The 23,410-nt window shown below is 26.3% G+C and overlaps 1 protein-coding gene across 5 annotated transcripts in view; it reads left to right on the forward strand.

Moving 5' to 3' along the window:
• The window catches only part of LOC135931449 (uncharacterized), an 82,658-nt gene that overhangs the window by 47,854 nt on the left and 11,394 nt on the right, over positions 1-23,410 (forward strand). For all 5 annotated transcript variants that reach the window (XM_065468570.1, XM_065468573.1, XM_065468569.1 and 2 more), the window contains exons 11-12: positions 20,867-21,239; positions 22,480-22,694. In XM_065468570.1, coding sequence (XP_065324642.1) covers positions 20,867-21,239; positions 22,480-22,694 — 588 coding nt within the window. The remainder of the gene's footprint in view (positions 1-20,866; positions 21,240-22,479; positions 22,695-23,410) is intronic.

Below are 23,410 nucleotides of genomic sequence, written 5' to 3' on the forward strand. Positions count from 1 at the left end.
TTCCTTGCTAAAAACGGTGGAAAACGTAATTAATTACGTAATCGTGATTTTTTTAAAGTAATTATAATTACATGATTACTATCACTTCTATAATAAAATTAAAAATTATAGTAGGATTTGATTAAAGATCATAAAAAATATCGAGAAACTTAAATAGTAATGTAATTTAAAAAAAATTTATTATTCTGTTTTACATTTTTTTTATGTTTGAAAAATATAAAGGTTTTACTCTATCAATATAAAGTACAATATCATAAGATATTTCCATATTATAAAAATTATATTTATACATTTTATGTATAGTTGTTAAACGGCTCGATTTGAACCGATATTTAAAAACGGCTAACTTAATATTTTAGCCACAAAAATATTGTATAAGCCTCGAGATTTCGTCAATAGATGTTCAAACCTTTGTGCCCCTATGAGCAAAATCTTAAAACTTGCATAAAATTTTTACTAATGAGTTAGCCGTTTTTTAAAAATCAGCTCAAAATCCGTTTAACTGTTAAAAAATGTAATCAAATTCTGTGTTACAAAATGGAATAGAATTTAACTAATATTTTAGAAACGTATGACTTTTTTTAAAGTATCTATTTTTCAAACAGTTCCTTATTTAAACCTGTTCTATAATATATTTTGCAAAGTTGCAAAACTAAATAGTCTATCCACAGGTGCCGATGAAGACAATCTATTGACCTTTTATAACAAAATTTACAAATAAATCATTAGCCATTTAATGACTTATTTTGGATGAGTTTGAAATTTTTTTGGTAAAGTTTGTTGTATATTTGCTTTTGAAATTAAATAAATTTAATCATTAAATTGTTTTAACGTTGAAGGATGTCTTCACATAAGGAACACTATCAGGAACAGGAAATTAATTGAATACACCTTCATATATTTTAGGAAATTACTGGTGGTTTGATTGTGGTCTTTACGCTTTGACCGTAGAATGCACAAGCAGCTCGGAGTTACATCAGAGTTCAAATTAAAAGTTCGCGAAAAATATAATGAAATATTGAAATTATTTAATAGTTTTAAATATAAAAAATATGAATGAATGATTGCAATTTAAGCGTTTTTCATAAAAATTTAATTAAATAAAAAAAGGAATTATTAATATAATTATGTATCATAATTGATAATTCCTAATTATATGCCTAAAAAACATATTAAATTATCATTCTAACTTTTTTAGTTACTAAAAAAAGGAATTATTAATGTAATTATGAATTATAAATGATAATTCCTAATTAGATGCCTAAAAACACATTAAATTATAATTACTAACTTCTTTTAGTTACTAATTACAAAAAGGAATTACTATTATCCCAACCTTGGAACTAATAAGCATTTAAAATTTATTAACAAAATAGAGAGAAAAAATAAGAAACAACTTTTCAAAAAAATAAGAAAACTTTCAAAAATCTAATTATAAAAGTAAAGTACTTTCAAAAATTATAGAAGTACTTCCGAAAACTCAAAATAATCTTTATTAAAATATATATAAAAAAAAGGACTCCAGCAAAAATTAATAATCTTTTATTCAAATAAAATTTTAAAACAAATTGATAAAAATATACTTTGCAAAATACAGAAAAAATTAATGGTTTTTGAAATTTTCATCACACAAGAAAATAATCATTTTTTAAAAGTTAAGAGACAAATTAATAATAATTCAATTCATTTTTTAAAAAAACGAAGAATGAATTCATATAAAAAAAATGATAAAAATTTTATCACAAAAAAATGATTGACATTTTAATAATTTCATATAAACAAAAAAATATATACGAACTAGGACATGCCACCCCTTTATGGGCCAGTGACATTCCCTACAAATTATATATAATATTTATTATATATTTGAGTGATATTATGAAGGATGATATTACTAAAATAAGAGAATTTTTTCTTATTACTATGCCTCTTGATTATTAATGATATTAAGAGAATAATGAATATTCATGGTTTTACAAAGGTATGCTATATGGACATAATCGTGTAACTTGTTAGGACGGTAATCTGCTAATACGAATTCCACTATCATATCATATTCATAGCATAAAAAGGTTTGATCTCTATGTAATCATGAGTTTGATCACTAGTTGTATCGATACGATAGTCATCAGGTAATTGTTGGCTTGATTTGAATAACTTGAAACGACGAATTATACGTATTGTCATTGTTCCGACAGGTTGGGTAAACGACGATTATATTGAAATTTTTGGAGTTATAATTCATCACATGTGATATTGAAGAAATGGTAAATTTGGTACAAAAAGAAAATAACATTTTGGAATTATAATTGATCACATGTGATTAAGAAGAAATGGTATACAAAAAGAAAAGAAAATTTATTTTATGTTTTTTTTTGTTTATTAACAAATTCTTAAATTACAATTTTGGGAAATTAAAAAAAATAACAAATTATGCCAATAAAAGGGAAAAAAAAATTTATCCATAAAAATAACTGCTTAAGTCATGCGAATCACCAGGCTACATTATTATTCTTTACATAAAATTAATTACAAATTAAAGGCAACTTCTATTTTTTTTTCCTTCTGCTGCACAATTCACATCAACAAAAATAAGTAGTAGAAAAACAATACAATACAAGGGTTAGTAAAAAAATATTTAAAAATAAAAAATTTTTTTTTTATATTAAATGTTATTGACTAGTAACTTCTCTCTTTTTTTATTATCTCGATCAAAAATATTCTCCTTTTTATATATGTTATGAAGCACCATGATAAAAAAAAATCATTCACCAAATTGATACTGTCTTCTTCCAACAAATATATACTTTTACATCTGACCACTACACCAAAAGAGATAAAATATTATAACAACTGGCAGACCTTGCCAATGAAAAATACTTTTTATCAATGTGAATGATCAAAACACAGATATGACCAAACCAAAACTTTTCGAATAACACTGAGAACAAAAACTTTTCTAATACCATAAAAAAGACTTTTCTATTCATTCAAAAAAATGACTTATAAAAAAAACTTTTCTATTCATTCAAAAATGACTTATCGCCACTATCATCTGGTAGACAAAGAAAATTTTTAATCCCATGAAAAATAAGTGCACACCATAAACTTATATCACTTATATTGTTATAAGTCTGAATTGAACCATAAAAACTTGTATTATACCATAAAAACTTGTCTATATTGAACCATAGAAACTGACCCATACTAAACTGGTCTACACTGAAACCCGAATAGCAACCATTTGTCCTTCATTACTTTCAATATTGTCACCAAGTATTAATTCCGTCATTACATACATATCAGAATTAACGGTTGAATTCTCTTCCTTTACGGTTAAATCCGTCCCTATTATTTCACAAATTTTATCTCAAGCATTATTAGCAATACTTTTGTTTTCAGTCTCATTTACGGCTGGACCATTCTATATGGCAAAAATATCCCAATAATTTTTAAAGGACCAAGCTTGACAATTCAATCCCACCCCATGATGGTCTCCACATCCTTTTTCACTACCCATAAATCTAGGAAAAATGTTGTATCATTGAGAATGACTCCCAACTTAGTTTTTCCTAAAACTTTCGACCCATCACTCTGCCTGACGTACATAGATTCTCTTCCAAGTATGCCCCCAGGCCAATACTTATAATAATTTTTTCTAGACATTATTGAAATCTAGCCCCGGTGTCGAACAACATGTCGATGTCCCTCGAGTCAACTCTTACGTTAATTCTCGGACAAGGACAAGGTTCGACTAATCTCTCAGTCATTAAAATCTCATATGTTTTAATTGACTGATCAATATTTATTTCATCTGAAACCTCAGTTTCATTATAATTCACATTTGGATAAATTCAACTCGGAATTTAGCGGTTCTTTAATAATAAATATTCATAGTTTTTTTTGCAATATCACTGGGATGTTTTTCCCATTGAAAGTATTAACATCCTTTTTATCGGAATATTTAACAATACCCTTAGGATATTTCTCCCATTTAAAATTATTACAACCTTTACTATTTTTAATTTTATCATCAGGATAAAAAAAATTTACATTAAAACCACGGCTTTCATGAGAATCATATCTCATTTCAGCATGGTTATACAATTTATTAATATTTCGACCTCTCGATCTCCTACCCACTATATGATTACACCTTCAATCATATGTCAATTTTCGGTACAGTTTAAGGCCACATGTCTCGGTTTGTTACACTTAAAACACAAACTGGATCTATCATAATTTGATTGTAGCCCCTCAAATTTATTCGTGTCTTTCTAACATTAGAATTTTCTAGTATCGGTTTTCTTAACGGAAAACTTTCACGAAAATTGTGTTCTTTGACAACACAGGTCTCCCTTGTGGCCCTTATAACCACAGCGGGTATATCTCAAATTTCGATGATTTTCTTATTCCCGGAGAAACCATTTTTTCCATCGGAAATATTTTTCCATTTGGTCCCGTCTGACCACATATCTGGCCTTTATTACCATTACTATTCTAATTAATCAATATATTTATATCATGATATATAATCCTAATTACCTCTTTTATTTCTTTCAATTCTCGGAGGATAACTACAGATCTCTCCCCAATTTCCAAACTATCATCGTTATTACATGTCAACGTTTCTACCATTCCTGGTCTGCCGGTCTTGATTTCATTTAAAACCACATTTAAATTATTTCCAACAATCAGTCGACACTGGAGTGTCTTTTTCCCAATTACCGTATACCTTGGTTACAACCAAGATACATTTTCCGAATAAAAATCTTATAGTAATAGATAACCCATATATTATGACCAATAATAATATTGTCACTAACAAATTATTTACATTAAATTTATCATCCATTTGATACAAATTTTGATAAGTAATACTCGGATACCCCGAAATTTTATTAAATAGGCTAGGCTCAATATCAAAATTAAACATAAAGCCCATTTCATTATCTTAAAAATTTATATTACTTTAGATTTGCCGTGGTAAAACAATAATTTCAGAATATTAAAAAATTTGCCTTTTTACATACAACCGAATTAACATAAAAATTTTATCCTACTAAATTTTAAATTATTTTACGGATTAATTCCAAATATATATATGTAAATTGCTTTGTGTATCCAAAAAAAAATTTAAAATATATAAAAAAAAATTTGGTTTTTTTAACCTTTTATTACCGAATAACTCCTGGATCTCGTATCCTGGGACACGGTCAACACTAACAAAATAGAGAGAAAAAATAAGAAACAACTTTTCAAAAAGATAAGAAAACTAACTAGCTTTCAAAAATCTAATTATAAAAGTAAAGTACTTTCAAAAATTATAGAAGTACTTCCAAAAACTCAAAATAATCTTTATTAAAATATATATATAAAAAAAAGGACTCCAGCAAAAATTAATAATCTTTTATTAAAATAAAATTTTAACACAAACTGATAAAAATAATATTTTGCAAAAATTTACAGAAAAAATTAATGGTTTTTGAAATTTTCATCACAAAATAAAATAATCATTTTTTAAAAGTTAAGAGACAAATTAATAATAATTCAATTCATTTTTAAAAAAAACGAAGAATGAATTCATATAAAAAAAATGATAAAAATTTTATCACCAAAAATTGATTGACATTTTAATGATTTCATATAAACAAAAAAATATATTACGAACTAGGACAATTTTAACCAATTTTATTTTAAAAAATGACAACTTTAAACACAAATAATAAAATATTTAAAGCGAATATTGTTAAAAAAATATTATAGATATAAACCGGTATGTAAACCGCAAAATATAAAATTAAACATTAAATATTGTGAATAAATGAAAATCTAATCTTCCTCGAGATTGCTTTATTCATTCTGCATTGTGATTAAATTTCGATATGTAAAGCTAGTCCATTCAATTGGTTTTCTAATGTACTTCTGGGATAGAATTTTACCCTTAATAAAGAAAAGGTCCTTTTATTTGTGCTTGTGCTAATTGGTATTATTGCCAAAATATGCAGTAATTTTAATATATTCAGGGGAAACTCATATTTTTAAAAATATGCAATGCTTCTTCATTGCGTTTTTTAGAAGATACTAAGATTAATTTTTCATACCATGATTTAAATTCTGAAATTAATTGGCCTTTAGATATATTTATTTGGTTAATTCCATGACAAATCAACAAAAAACACAATTTTAAACCCGACCCCTTCAAATTTTTCTATAATTTTTACAAGAGTTTGTATATATTATAAATATTATAACTAAGAGAAAAATAAAATTTTAGCCCTCAACTCCAAATAGTGACTGAGATATGGGCCTCTAAAAGTCGGAACAAATGCTCTCTCTTTAATTTTAAATATCTTTAGATATAATTGTGCTAGAAGCATCATTTAAATTTATTTATATAGCCTAATAGTAGGCCTTTAAAGTTATATGATGTTAAATATTGTTTAAAAAATTTAATGCCAATACCGGAAATAGTCATAAAATCAAATAAGTATTTTGGAAAGTCATCGAAACTAGGAGAGATTTTTAGTTTTTTTTTAAAAAATTAATAAATATGCGATGGCACAAATCTTAAGGTATTTTTTTAAGTTATAACAATCTTAATGAAAATAGATATGATCATTACTCGGTCAATCACAACAGAAACTTTATAGACTCAAATGACATATCGGCCATACTCAACGTATTGAGCGTTTATGGAGGGATTTTAAGGGGAGCATCCCCAGAACTGGAAGAAAATCTTCCTCTCATTTATATATATGTTAATTTTAAGTAAATTATTTAAATTTTTATATGATATAAATTTATATAGAACTATTTTTGTTTTTCCTTAAAATTATATATATCTTTATTATCATTGTTTATATATTATGTTTATTCAAATAAATTGCTTAATTATCTAGTATTTAATTTAATAGTTCTAACTTAGTAGCATCCAATATAGCACACGCCTTTTAAAATTTTATAAATAATAAACTCTATTTTTAATGTAAAATTAAAGAATGTGAAAATTTTCGCAAAAAAATTATAGTCCTTACTGTAAAATCCCCTTACTTTCCTCCCTGCCATGGTACTTAATCTGAAATTTATAACAGTAACTGAAACAAATGCACTACAAAAACCTTTATTAAATAATACCAAAAATTTATAATATAAAAATTCATAGTCATACAAAAATAAATAAACAATAATTATACACTACATTGTGGTGATCCACATTATTTCATACTATTTATCCATCTCTCCACACAAAGGAACATCTGTTGTTCTCCTTTCAACTCCCATCTTAAAGGAAAATTAATTATCATATCAGAAAAAATGACTGACATTCAGTATATTATACTAAATTTATTTCTTCTTTTTTTCAACGGCTACAACACTAACTTAGTAGCATTTAATATAGAACACACCTTTTCCATTGTAAAATTAAAGAATTGTGAAAATTTTCGCAAAAAAAATCATAGTCCTAACTTAGTAATATTTAATAAAGCACACTCCTTTTCCTTTTTAATGTAAAATTAAAGAATTGTGAAAATTTTCACAAGAAAAAAATATGAAATTCTTAAAACTTTTTAGTAATGAAACTTACATCAAAATATTTCCACCCATATTCTACATAATAAATCTAGGAAAATAATTCCCCGGAAAAAAATCATTTTTTTAATATATTAAAAATTACGAAATAAATAAAATAGAAGAAAAAAATCCCTATAAATATATACATGGAATAAAAATCCTCAAATAATATATTTAAAAATTTTGAGAAAATCAATTCCAGAGAATTATTTTCAAGAATTATTATTGGTAATTATTTTCCGCTTACCCTACATGATCGTATATTTATTATTTTTAGATAAAAAATATATTTGGGAAAAAAAATAATATTTAAAATTTCCCCGAGTTTCAGTGACACCAGTATTTTTTTAAATAAAAAATATTAATATCCCCCCCCACCCGAGAGTGGCAGAGATTATAAATAAATAAAATATGCAAATTATCAAGTTTAGGAGAAATGACATTTTAATCATTAGTCTATTGCAAATATTCTTAATAAATATTTGATATTAATAAATAATTGTAATAAATCTTGTAGTTAATTTATAAAATGAAAAATATATAATTAGTAAACGATTACGGGAAAAAAAATCGTAATAACATAAGGACAATATTGAGATATAGATCATAAAATAATGTAAAATACAAAATAAAAAAAAGCGAAAGCAAATTATTCAAAACCTCCTTCACCTAATCATCAGGAGATATCTAATTAATAAAGCAAACATAATTAATCTTTATTTTTTTGAGAATTTCTCAATTTTTTTTTTCTCATTTTTGATAATTTTAAAAATAAGAATTTAAAAATGATTATATGTTATTAATTTACATATCGTTTGGTATTACAGTTCAAACTTATTTAATTTTAAAAAGGTACATTATAACCAAACGAATAATTTAATTCAGCAATTGTTATTATATTGTCTGCCACAAACATTAAATATAATTTTAAAAAATAATTATCAAAAATGAGAAGAAAAAAATTGAGAAATGCTCAAAAAAATAAAGATTAAAAATGACTTAAAGTGATTGGAAAGGTTAGAAATATATGTAAAAGATTACAATGAAAAAATTATAAAAAGAATATTGTATGTATGATGAAAAAAAACGTAAAGAATTGTTAAAAAATGGACCTAAATTTATAAATTATTTTTAAAAATACAAAAGAATTATCAAAAATGGGTAGAAAAATAAATTGAGCGAAGATATAGTAAGAAAAATAAAAGTAAAGAAAATCGCAAAAATTTAGAAATAAATTAAGAAGGAATAACAAAAATAAATAAAAATTTAAAAAATTTACGATTTTCCTTTTTTGATTGACACTTTTCCTTTCCTTTTGGGAATTTTCCTTTTTCGATTGACACTTTTCCATTTTTGATTGGTACTTTTCCTTTTTTGTTTGACACTTTTCCTTTTTTAATCGGACTTTTCCCTTTCTTTTTGGGAATTTTTATTTTTTGATTCACGCTTTTCCTTTTATGATTGAAACTTTTCCTTTTTTGATTGCGACTATTCCTTTTTTGAATGGGCAACCCTGTAATTCCTTATGACAACATAAAATTATTATTTTCTTCAACTGGTTCTCTTTTTAAACCTTTATTGATATAAAATGGTTTTACCAGGTATCATACGACTCTTTTATTCGAAATTTTGAAATTTTCGAATAATATTTATAAAATAGTCAAAAAACACTTCCAGCCTTTATAATATTTGTATTAGATAAAACAAGTACATTCATTTCTTAGGCCTTTACAACATATATGTTTATCCAAATTGTGCGAATTTTAGGAACGAAGTAAGTTACATATAATATCCCCCCCCCCCCACATATGATCTTTTCTTTAAATCAGAGACCTGCAGGCCCGGAAATCCGGGTACGGTCACATACCTTAATTCAATTATTTTAAATATACTCGGGCCAAGCCTAAAAATTTTTTTAACCCAGGCCGGGCCAGGTCTAGAAACTTTTTTTTAGATATACCCGAGCCGAGGAATATTTTAAATCTCTTATTATCTATAAAAATTAAAAATACATATTATATATTTTAAAAAAATCCGAGTTGGGCTATGCAAATGGTACCTCTGAAAGCTCTGATTTAATATTTGAAAGATTTTAGCGTAAATATAAAACAATTAATGATTTATCAAATATTTATTACGAATTTTTACAATTGACTAATGATTAAAATGCCATACCTTGTAAACAGTAAACCTAAACTCGGTCCAACTTATAAATTTACATATTTATTCATTAATCAATTTATAAAAAAAATTTAAGAGAAAAAATACTGATTTGATTTTATGATCATTTCCGCTTTTCTATTTGCCGTTTTTGACATTAAATATTTTTTTAAATTATTTAACTTTAAAGGCCTATTAGGCTATATAAACAATATATATCACGCTTCTACCTCAATTATATCTAAAGATATTTAGAATTAAAGGGAGAACATTTGTGCTCAAAATGTCTCATTTTTTCGACCTTTCGAGGCCCATATTCAGCTGTTATTTGGAGTTGGAGGCTAAAATATTATTATTTTTTCTAGTTATAATATATGCAAACTCTAATAAAAATTTTAGAAAAATCTGAGGGGGTCCGGTTAGAACTCATGTTAATTTGTCATGGAATTAATTCACCATGTCCTCTGAATATAATTGAGCTAAATATTAAAATTTTATCAAGATTTAATATATCCTTAGATGGATTTCTAGTAATAGTGTTTGTAATCTGGATAGAGCCATTTGATGAATCACAAATTGTTCATTGATTTGAGTAATAAATGGAATAAAAACGGTTATGTTATAGTAATCCTCGATTGAGTCCACTTTAATATGATTTGGTCGTCTAGGTGCAAGTCCAGGCTTGCGAATCTCAAAATCATATTATTTTGTTGTCGCCTAAACTATCACATAAATCTCTTGAAATTATTGGAAGATATTATCTCTCAGTTTTCTAAGTTGTAATATAATAATATTCGTGACACTCATAACATCATCAAATCCATAAATTTTTATGAAAAATATTGCATAAAATTGTTGTGTAATTAGATAATTTATTAATATATTCCAATGCAAAAAAAAGTCGTTTGTCACATTGAATTTAATAATGTATTCGCTTCAGGTGGAATATTTAAGGGTCATTCTGATATTTCCTTAAGGGCACTCAATTTAGATCCAAAATGCTATAATAGATGGATATCGAAGGTTCCATCTTGTCGGGCATGCCTTTTGTAGTTTCTTCTTGAGGCACAAGAAATCTCCGGAGTAGAGGTGGGCGCGGAACGTTTAAATACGCGTGACAAGATGGATCACTGTTAAATTTTAAATATTATGCGTGACTGGCCTTCCCAAAATTTTTCCCAGGATGATTGGGCTTAAACTTAAATTTCCCGTGAATCACGTAAATTATAATTTTTAAAATTGTTTTTTATGTAAATAAATTTATAATTTTAAAGTATTTTTCTAATTTAATTCTCTTTGAAAAGGAATAATTTTTGAAAACAATAAAATTACACATTTTATTAACATTTTTTCTCGGGTTTTTTGACTAAGCTGCAAATGCCTAGATAAACTGCAATGCTTAGATAAAATTTTTTGATATATACTCTATTAATTGAAGTGAGATACATTTTCTTATGATATAAATAACTTATAAAAATTAAATTATTAGATATATTCAAGAATAAAGAAATATAATATTTATCAATAGTTATATTTCCTTTTATCTCATAATCCTTTAATATAGTTATATTGAAAATAATTATAAGTACATTTTAAATTTCAATATTATTAAATCCGCAAGTTGACGTATGATAAATATTCTAAAATTATTTTTTGTTTTAGTATATTTTAAAATTATTAAATTATTACATAAAAAGGTGTTTGACTAAACTGCAAATGCTTATGTAAAAATTTTTTATATATTCTCTAATTCGAGTGAGATACATTTTCTTATATAAATAACTTATAAAAAATATCCTTAGTTCCGATCATGATGATATTTTGAGGTTGAGGTTCAGGGTTTTATAGGTTATTTAATATCATAAGAAAATGAATCTATTTCACTCCAATTAATAGAGAATATATCAAAAATTTTAATCTAAACATTTGTAGTTTACCTAGGCATTTGTAGTTTAGTCAAACCGTTTTTTCCCCATCTTATAAATTTCAATTGAATGAAAAATAATTTCTCTCAAATTTCATTCAGCAATGGAAATCTGGTAATAAATTTAATTTAAATATGTTTTATTTTTATTTTCATTTATCTTTATTATATTAATCATTTGTTTATAATCAGTCACAATTAAAAGAAAAATAAATTTCTTAAATTTACCTACAATCTGAAAGATAATTGATGCAATTACCTTATACATGCTGTTTAAAATGCAGTGAATATAAGTGCATTTAATGATGATGAAAGGATATACCTTGTTCATGCCATATATTACATAATTCATTTAATTTTTGTAAGATAGTGCAATTTTTAAGTAATCTGCAGCAAACAGCAAGCTAAGCCATTCCATTAAGAAGGATATAATAAAGTTCCTTAAAATCATATGATGAAATACAAGTTTACCTGCTAAACGAACAAGAATTAAAATTTAGCTACCATTGATATGAATATCATATACCAGTTAGATATTATTTTATTACTATTCAAAGAATGCTCAGAAAATCTGATTGCAGATTTTCATTCCAGTATAAATGAAGTTTATTTATGGAAACAATGATTTATGATATTTTGTCAACCTTCATACAGTAATAATCAAAACTCTAGGAAAAGACAAATCTTTTTTAAAGGAAAGATTTATTATGTAGCCACTACATAGGATCTGCTCAATTCTAAATCCAAATTTCAAAAGTCATAATTAACAGACGATAAAAAGGTAGATATATATAAAACAATTTTAAAAATGCTAAATAATTTAAGATTCGCCGATATGCATAAGATAATACCAACTCATTTTTAACTTTTTTATTTCATCCTGCACACATAAAAAATCGCATATTTTAAATGGAGCATTTAGAGAATTTTTATATTATTTTAATTCTGATGAAAGTTTTGAGAAAGAACTTAAAATATTCATCATTCATAAATCAATAACAATAGTAAACTTTTATTAGCCCCGGCAAGTTTGACCTCAGTGAAAGATTATTTTTCTATAGCCCAATCACTTATTAGAGGAAAGACGAACACAATTTTCTTTTTCTAAATAAAGTAATTATTTTGTGTTATTAATATGAAATTAGTGAAATATAAAACTATGATGGAATAAATTCAAAAAAAGCGCGAAAGTAGCCATAAAGTTAGTAAAAAATTAGGTTCGCTCCCACATCTGCTCAGGAATAATTATATTCAGATTCTGTCTATTTGGATATCTGAACATATAATATATTCTAGAAATTTTGCCTAATAATAATTATAGGTAGAGATAAATTATATAGAATTTTTTTTCTTATATCAGTGTTTAAGGTTTAAAAAAATGAAAGAAAATATACTTAAAATTTTTTTCGGGATAATACATAATGGAAAAATTATAAATTAATTTTAACTTTTTGCTAAAATTTAAAATAGAAAATAATTTACTGAAATAGAATGCTTTGCAATTCACAATTCATGAAAACCTTATATATTTTCAAAGATTTTTGCTACGGGGAGATTATCCTCCCCCACCCCACTCCCTGCTGATTATGCGCCTACAGCAATATAAAAACTGACCTGAGAATAATTTTATTTACCTTTGTTATGACCCGCTTATTTATTTTTTTACGAGATCACACCCTGTTACGGCAAAGAAAACAATTGAGATTTGAGAGCGTTGGTGACTCTTGTCTCACGAAAAATCGGAAACTAAAACTTTATTCTTCGCACCTAGTTAAACGCGTAATTGTTCTCGAACATAATATACCTATGAACAAAGTTAATTAGGGTTAGTGATTTAAATCACGAGTAATTTTTTTGAATAAAAATATCGATTTAAATTAATTTTCGTTTTTTTTGCTTGTAATTTAAATAATTATTAGTTTTTTATTTTTAAATAAAAATATTTTATATATCTTATTTTACTATATAAGTTGTCATATTTGGCTAAATTTTATTAAAGATGATTTTATATGCCGAAAGTGGGTAAATCCTGAAATAAATTTTTAAAAAAAAATTTATATAAAAAATCATTTAAATTATTGTTTAAAAAGGAAAATTTATAATTATTTAAATCTACCCTTATTTTAATAAATATTAATATTTAAAACACCAAGAAAATTAATTCATGCAAGTTTATATAAAAACTAGCTATCAAAATTTTCTCCGTATGGATAAATAATAAATTTTACCTTCATTTGACGATGGATGAATCAGAATAATAGTCAAATGAGAGGAATAGATTATCCGTATTCATCCTTCCAAGATTTCTATAAATTTTTAGAGAAAAGGCCAAATATATTATGAAAAATATGGGGAAAAAAAATATGATTTGTGAGTTATGATATTTATCAATTCTTTTAATTTTCCACATCCAGACGTAATGGTTTTTGCTCTTTCAATTCGTATAAAATCTACATTCTTCTCAAAGAATTATTTAAATGTTTAAAACCTTCCTAAAAATACTCTTTTAAAAAAAGACCCGCCATAATAGATTCGAATCAATCATGGGGGCAAACCTGATTATCTCACAAACACATAGTGGTATCCACCCCATTGCAAGGGGCTATTTAGAAGATTATTAGCAAAAATAATTGCCATAGGGCAAAACCCAGGGTCTTAACTTATTAAGTATACTTATTAATTAGTATTTGGTGTTAGGGGAGAAGGCATAGCTTCACATGCCATTTGTATTCCAAAATCTTCCTCCTAACATGGCTATTATCAAAGTAGACTTTAATAATGATTTCAATAGCAAATTTTGTGAACATTTCATGAATTGTTTTTATCCCAAATTTTCTGTTTATTCAAAATTCCTAGAGACATATTGTAACATTAAAACTTCTTTATCAGCCCACATGTCATAGATTCTGACAAAAGATCCAGCAGGGGGAAAACATCTTTGTTTATTTTACCTTGGTATTCATTATCACATCCATTATCTTAAATCTAAATTTGATTTGGATATAATTATTTGGCATCTTGATGATGGAACAATCTGTGATGCTCTTCCTAAAATAATTGGTTTTCAATTTCTTGAAGCCAATTTTAAAAGACTCATTCTTAATAAATCTAAATCCGAAATCTGTTTCCATCATAACAATATACAAAACCCTCATCTGGCAAAATTAAATTTTTTATTGAGTACATAAATAATAAAAATTAAAAAAAATAAGGAAATTAATATAATTTAAAAATAGTATACAAAGTTATAGTGATGTTAAAAGTTACTTTTGAAACATAACTAGTTACAGTTACTAGTTACATTGACAAAAACATAACTAGTTACATTGACAAAAACATAACTAGTTACAGTTACTAGTTACATTTTTACAAAAGTAACTAGTTATTAGTTACAGTTATTTTCAAAAGTAACTAGTTACTTACTTTATACATCCTTTATATGCGCATTATTTATTTATTGAATGCATTTATTTAATATAAAAAAAATTAGGATAAACAAAGTATAATCAGTTATTTAAAATAATATACAATTTATTTATATAAAAAATATCGCAAAATTGAATATTTACATCCTATATAAAAATATATATTTGCATTGAAAAAAAAAACATTTATTTTTCATAAAAATTAGAATCTAATAAATGTTTATTTGCTTTTAACAACAAATTAATTTCAAAGTTATTGTCTAGGAGATGTGCTCGTTTATCTCCAAAAACCAGCTTACCTGGCTGAATAAGCGCTCTACGGGAGCACTTGATGTTAGAACAACATTATATTTAATAAAGAGTAATTTTAACTTTGGAAAATCGTTATATAAAGAAAAAGTGTTGTTATTAGATTTGATAAAGTTTTCTATAAGTTCATTATCCAGAATATTTTGGCGCTTTAGGTCAAAAAATTCAACTACATCAAGTGATGTTGGTTTTGAGCATGATTCATTCGTCTGGGATTCACTTTGAGGTATTAAGGTATTTATTAAATTTAAAATTTCCTCCTTTTTTGCTTTATTCCTTTCTTGCCTAATCCAAGGCCAGTCAGTTTTAAATAAAGGGTGAAGAATTGCAGCAATGATGTTGTCATTATCATAGAGATTATTAAACCTATAACATGTTATTATTAATTTATAAATAATTATTTGATTTTAGTTACCTTTTTTCAATACTAGCTAATATAGTATCCTTTAGAGGTTGACAATATTTTAATCCCTACACATCTGCCATACATATAAGTATTTGTGTTATTGTTGGGAACAATCAGACCTTTTCACAATCACAATATATTAAAAATAAAATTAATTATTTGAATATATCTTTAAAAGTAACTAGTTACTTTTGGCAGTTACATTTCAAAAATTTTAACTAGTTACAGTTACTAGTTACAATTTTAAAAATATAACTAGTTACAGTTATTTTTTAGCCAAAATGTAACTAGTTACAGGTAACGTTACCTTAACAACACTACAAAGTTAGATTAACAAAAAAAATGCATTGCTGGGATTCGAACCCAAAGCCATCAGCTTCGTAAGCGACGCTCTTGCCGATTAGGCCACAGACGCTTTTCTAGGTCGATTTTTTAAATATATATATTATAAATTGTGACACTGTGATGTGACTATTACACGGCTTTTATATATATTATTATAGATAGATATATGTTTATGGTGTAAAATGGTAATGTTAGATATTATTTTAATGGATGCTTTGATGAATAAGTGTTTGATATGGTATGATGCTATAAGAATACTATTGGTTATTAACGGATATTTTTAAAAGAATATTAAAAATTTAAAAATATAAGAATACCTATTTAATAGTTTGAATTTTAAAGTAGCTACAAACTTTGAATCTTATCTGATTAATTTTGCCAGATTAAGAAAGAAAAAAAATATTTTGCCAAGATTGAGAAAAAAAAATCTTTGCTGGGATTCGAACCTAAGTCCATTATATTTGTAAACGACGCTCTTGCCGATTGGGCCACAAGTCACTTATCAAAATTAGTGACTGTGACAGTCACTGACACAGTGTGACAAGGCTTTTATATATATTATTATATAGATATTAATTTTAATAAAATTTTAAATTAAAAGATATATATCAAACATTGTTATAAAATTATTTTGTAATTTTAATTTAGAATAAACTAGGCAAATATTAAATTTTATATATATGATTAAGTCAGTGATTGATACATAATTAGGGGAAAAACAAAAATTTATTATATATGGTCATCTTATGTTCAGTTGCAAATTAAATTTCCAAAATGACTAGAAACTCCAATTTTTTCCTCATGGTTGTTTAATTTCAAAAATGTTCCAAATAATATATGTTAAAACATTATCAAAAATTTATTTTCTATTCCCACTTTTAAAATGTAAGGAAAAATTTTAAGATTATTTTTATTGGGGGAAAGAATAGAAGTTACACTAATGAGGAGGTTTATTCTTATCATATTTTCTATGGGACGGCACGAAAAATATTTTGCCCATAGAGTTTTCAAACCGCTTTATAATCCGTAATTCAAAAAACTGGTGTACTACTGCATTTAGTTCGAGGTTGTAGAAATCGAAAGAATTAGTTACTTTATCTGCCAAAATGGTTCCTTCTCTAGTATTTTTTTTGGAGGTATACATACTATGGATAATCTCTGCTCCTCGGATAAAAAAATAAAGGTTTATAAGCATATTTGTTTTGAGCATTATTCGAATGACAACAATATGAATAGCAAATTGCAATTAATCATAATGCTAATTTTATGAATCGAAAGATAATTGTTATTATAATTTTATATTTTTTTTAATAAATATTATATAATTTTTCATAGAGTTATTTATAATAATTAATAATAACTCAAAAAAGGATTGTGCGTTTTCTATTTTTCCCCAAATAATCGCTAGGCATTTATAATAACAAGATTAATTCTTCTTTTTTTAAAATTATCTTCCCATTGTTCTTATGAATATTAAAATATTGAAAAAAGATTTTAAAATTATTTTAATGTTGAATATGGTTTATATAGATAAAAATATTAACTAAACTTTAAACTTTACTAAGTTCTCTCCTTGAAATGCCACCAAAAGTTCATTTTAAAAAAAAGAATAGGAATGGATAGGTTTATTTAAAATAATCATTTTTTTGCTTCTTTCATTTTTTGAATTTTACAATCAACGGAAAATTTAAATTTATGGGGGCAAACTTTTTAACTATAATAAAAATCTACTTTTTAATCTTCCATTTTATTCTCTTATTTATAGATGAATTACTTTTCGCGCACATAGCACTTAAACTGGTTTTAATTTAATTATCCATACTAATAAATTTTTTACGGCGATTAAGAGTTTAAAGAAGGAAATGGGTGTTTTAAACCGAAAATATTATGGCATGCAATACGGTAAATTTCGATATGAAATTTTGAAACCGTTATTTCTGAAACTTTGATAAGTCATAACTGTCATAAATGATACTTATTTTAATAGAAATGTCAATCAATTTTTATAAATATATATATTAGTTTTTAATTAATGAAATGTCAGTCATTTCTGAAAAATAGTTTTGTTAATTTTTTGTGAAAAAGAATTCATTATTTTTACTTGGTAATTTTTTCATGATATTTTTTGTAATGATAAAAACTATGAAATTTAATAAAAAAGTGTTTCCTTATTTTATAATTCCGAATTTAACTCTTTAATTCAGTAGTGTGTCTTTTTGAGTTTATTTTTATATTAGAATTTAGTCTCTTTTTTTTATATAATTAATATTAAGTATTTTTTTTATCAAAACTTTCGATTAATAAGATAATTGTTGTTTTTGTCATTCCGGTTCTCCTAGATTAACTAGTAAATTTGCCTGGGCCCATCATCCATGATTATAATAATATAGGGGAGACCGATGGCAAGAATCTCGTTTTTTTTCCGCTGAAAATTTTATTTTACTATGATAGTGAAAACATTTAGGTTATACAGAATCAAAAAAAAATCCCAGTTTATTACTTCATATAGTTTGACCGCCATTTAAGATTTAATAAAAGACATTTTTTTGCTAACATGCCTGAGTTAGATGGTAATACTGGATGAAATGACAAAAATGAATTAAAAATCAACATAAATTTTTAATTTTGAATATATCTATTTAACAATTAATATGCATAATAAACAGTCTAAACAATAAGTTCATATACGTATACTCATTCCAAACATCGTGATAGGAGTGGCTGAGAACGAATAGCAGGCAAGGCTAAAAGGGAAACGCTCATGATTTTTATTCCTAAGAGCTAGACATATAAAATTTGTCAATAGATGTCTCTATGCATTTTATCTGATCTATGGTTAATTATTTTTAAAAAGGGAGATGTTTTAGCGGTTAATAGCAAAAAAAGATTTTAACACATTCCCTAAAAAAAATAATTTAGGTTTCTTTACTTACCAGGGTGGAATTGATGATCAAAATTCATCACTTAAAATCACTTGACATTTTATTACAAATACAGCCTTTGAATATTATTTAAATCTATGTTAGCAGTTTGATAAGTGAAAATTATTTATTGGCCTTTCAGTTGCTTAAAAATTATTATAACATTAAATTTTTCATCATTTTATTAACTTATATTTGTAACACTAACAGACAATACTCAAATATTTAATTGGTATTTAATTTCAGCATAAATTAAATATTAAAATTTCTTCATCAAAATATTTAAATCCAGCTTTTTCTGGCCCCAAGTTTATTTCCAAATTTGGATTTGACTAGGCCAAAAGGGGAAAATCTGCAACCAAAGACGCTGCGACACCGAAAAGTTGATTGAAGATTAGGATTTTTATTGTTCGACACGAATCTGATATGTTGATTATTTTTTTTTGCAACACATTCAAATCCAAGATTTTGTGATTGAAATTAGTATCTTTAATTTTGAGGCTTATATTTTATAATTTGTTGGTAAATTATTTTGTCAATATATATCCGGTTTTCTTCATATCTAGATACCTGTCATTGACTTAAATATGCTCGGATGCTATCTGTTTGTATTGTCCATCTACCCTCACTTATTTCTAAAATATTTAATATTTGTTCCTTTCACATTTTACCCCTAAATCAATTTATAGTAGAATTTATGAGAAACGATATTAAATTTATAAAATTAGAATTTTTACTAATAAATTACCCTTAACTATGCTTATAACCGTTCAATTAAAATTTATATTAACCGATGTCATAAAAAAAATCAACTGACTTTCACTGATTTTTTTTATTCTCCAAAAATTATTATAATATGGGCAATATTTATTGCTGAATGTATTGTTGTTAAAATGGCTAAATCAAGATTTTAGCTAAGATTTTATTACATAAGCTTCGAAATTTCGTCAATAGATGTCCAGACCTTTTTGACATCTGTAGGCAAAATTTTCAAGCTTGTGTAAATTACTTTTGACTCAAATCTTGAGTTAACCGTTTTTAAAAATCGACTGAATCAAGCTTTTTAATAACACTAGCTGAATGTGACTCGTAATTCTGCGTTCACAGTTATTTTTGCATACTTCGCCTCGAATTCACGCTTGTGAACAGGGTAAGATACGTTTAAATCCTTTTTTATTGCAGATAATTAAGCAATATTTTAATTTAAAAATCGACGAAATTGAGCCGTTTACCAATACTAGTTGCCTCTAGTTGTGCGGAGTTTTTTTCCCGCTTCAAAATTATTTTTTTACATATACTTAATGAATTTTTGCAATTTAGTTTTATAATATTCTACAACATCTTTTATTTTCATCAAATAACACCTTTCGCTTATATATACATATATATAACCTACATATGATAGAAATTTTATAAAATATGAATATTTTTATTTCAAAGCAAGAAAAACTGAAATTATTTTTGAGGCGTTAAAATTATCTTTGATATTATCCGATAAACCCCGGTCCCCCGCTTTTTGAAAATTTAACCGCATATAAAACGCACTAGCTCTTAAGAATAAGAAGTTACGGGCGTTTTCTTTCTTGCCACCTGTCCTTGATCTATGCTTTAATACTTACCTCCTCCACCGCTATAGAGCTTTTGTATCATATACTACCTACTATTCCTTCTTATCAGGAAAAATTTTTACTGAATATCGTGTGACTTTGAATACACTTCTTATCATATTATATAAATCTGCCAGATATTATTAATGAATATTTATTAATTTACATTCTTGTCTTCTTTACTTAACGGCCAGTGCTCTCCCCATATGAGTCCTTACTATCTACGCCCCAAGAACCTTACTCTAAAAAACGCCTCACCCGAACATTGTGTAACTACCGCCGATCTTTCAGTCACCGTTACTAAAGGCCATCGACTTTTCAATTATTCCGATCTTATTTGTCATACTAATACTGTATCACCCGCTTTGACCCTGAGGCGAAGCAATTTTATTACTAATCATTTTATACCGGATTCCGCTTGCTCCATTTCCATTGCTAATAACGATTCCTTAGCTTCCTGCTATAAAGATTGTAAAGACCCTAAGAACTCTGATTACATAACCGTTTCGAGTAACTTCGACTCTAAAAGACCCGAGAATGATGAACACATCGCTAATGGAAAATCTGGTAAATATATTTTAATGTTAAAGGGTTCTGGTTCTAAATATTTTGGGGTTCCGGTTTTCTTAAAATTTTTAAAAGTGGGTACCGGTTACTGAACCCCTAGAACTCTCGAGATTAATAACATTTTTTAAAGAGGGTAATAGAATGTTTTTTTATTCTCATCATTTTGTATAATTTATATTTAAATAATTATAACATATATTTTAGGAATACTTATTGTTGTTGCCACCAGTTAAGTTAGACATCTAACATTTTAATTTTATCTGGGCTATTTCTTTAGCTATAAGTAGATTTCCTGGTCTCGAACAAATGTTTTTTTTTAAAAGTGAACGAGCATTAATAAAATATTATATTGTCTCAGACTTACGTGGAAGTCTCAAATTTTGGAAGATATGATATTGAATATGATTTTTAAAATACAAATATAATATATATTTTTAATGATGGATGATATTAAATTATTTTTATAGTTAATATTAGAAACCGGTGCAGCCCGGGAACCTTTGACCAGGGTAGACAAATTGTTAATATTTTTTACGGTCCATACAGGAGCTTGAAAATGTTTTTAAAGATGATAATTGGGCAAATTTATATCGTTTTCTTTCATAAAAAATTATTCCGGGCTGGACAACTATAAAAATTGTATTTTACGACCGGGCCAAAAGCCTGGCAGAAAATTTCCACGGACGGGTTTGACCGTGTCCCCTTGTTTACCTTGGTTATTGTAATAACTTATACAGGTGGTATACTAATTTTATTCCTGTATTCGTGTGTTCTGTCTCCAACCCCAATAACCAAGGTAAACAAGGAGGAAGGTGCATCAAAATGATATAGGAGAGGGGTGATGTAATATACACTTCAAATTATTATAGCGAGGAGTGATACACCCCCATTGACGCACCTTCCTCCTTGTTTACCTTGGTTATTGGGGTTGGAGACAGTGTGTTCTGCCTCCTACCTCTGGTGAAAATACTAAATAAAATAAAATCAATTTAAAAAATTTGGTGTTTCTATTTTATAACTCCTTATTTTTTCTGTATTCTGAACCTCAAACAGGTTCAGGCTCTAAACCTGAAACCTAGAACGAGGATTCTCAGCCCGGCTTAAATTCGATTGGTTCCGAGCAGCAATAACCAGTTCCTATAAATTCTAAAAGTAATTTCTAGGTTGTTGCAAACTCTGAACCAGAATTTAATTTACACCAGCCCTCTGTAAGTTCAAACTTTTATAATTTTTTTAAAAGAATTTTTAAATGCCCAAGATGCAATATTTAAGAGGCCTGTGTCTTGTTTCGTACCTAGGAGTTATTCTGCTCAGCAAGATAATTCAAAAACTTTAGGGGAAGAAAACAAACGGTTCACATTTTTGCCGCCCGGGGCAAAGTCGTCTTGGTCATCTCAAAGTTATTTGGACCATTCTAATTTTTTGAAAGGCCCAGCGAAAAAGGATAATCACACGGTAATATTTTGTAATATTAGAAATTAATTATTTAACTTTTAAATTCGTACGCCTTAAAATATTGGTATGGTAAGGGTGGGAGTAATCTCGCAGGGTTGGGGTGGATGAAGCAGGAAAGGATGCCTTAATTTATAAGATACAAATGTTTTATATAATTTTTGAATAAGATGAATTAAACAGTGACAATTTGGAACGAATACTTTATTGCTGAATTAAATATCAATAATATTATAAAATTACCTAAAAGAAATAATACTTTCGATTGAGAATAATATTGAAAGAAGTGAAGGGAAGATCAAATTTAATCAATAAAACAATATATTCTTTGGAAAAATTTAATATTGTAAGTCAATGACATTTTACAAGAATACAGCCCCCCCCCTTACATCCCCTCATCCCAATTATCTATTCTAAACACCGAATATCAGCTGAAAGAGGAGATGCAATATGCGTCAATTTATATAAAAATATTTATGCAGACATTTCTCTTTAATGCGAATCGCTTTTGTTACTCATCGTCGAGCCCATACTGTATCAGTACCATACTTTCCATTTTAGCCTACACCGGTGGTCGATACTCAAAGTTGATTATTTCACCTCATAAATTTAAAAAATTGGCAATTTTGCGCAGAATTAGCTTTATTATGAATAAAAAAACGTACAGGACTAAAATTATTTCTATAGCTTAAATTGATAATAATATTGGTGGGAAGGGG

Source organism: Gordionus sp. m RMFG-2023, chromosome 1 (genome assembly GCF_954871325.1).
Source record: "Gordionus sp. m RMFG-2023 chromosome 1, tfGorSpeb1-WG-v2, whole genome shotgun sequence".
Classification (NCBI taxonomy): Eukaryota; Metazoa; Nematomorpha; class Gordioida; order Chordodea; family Parachordodidae; genus Gordionus; species Gordionus sp. m RMFG-2023.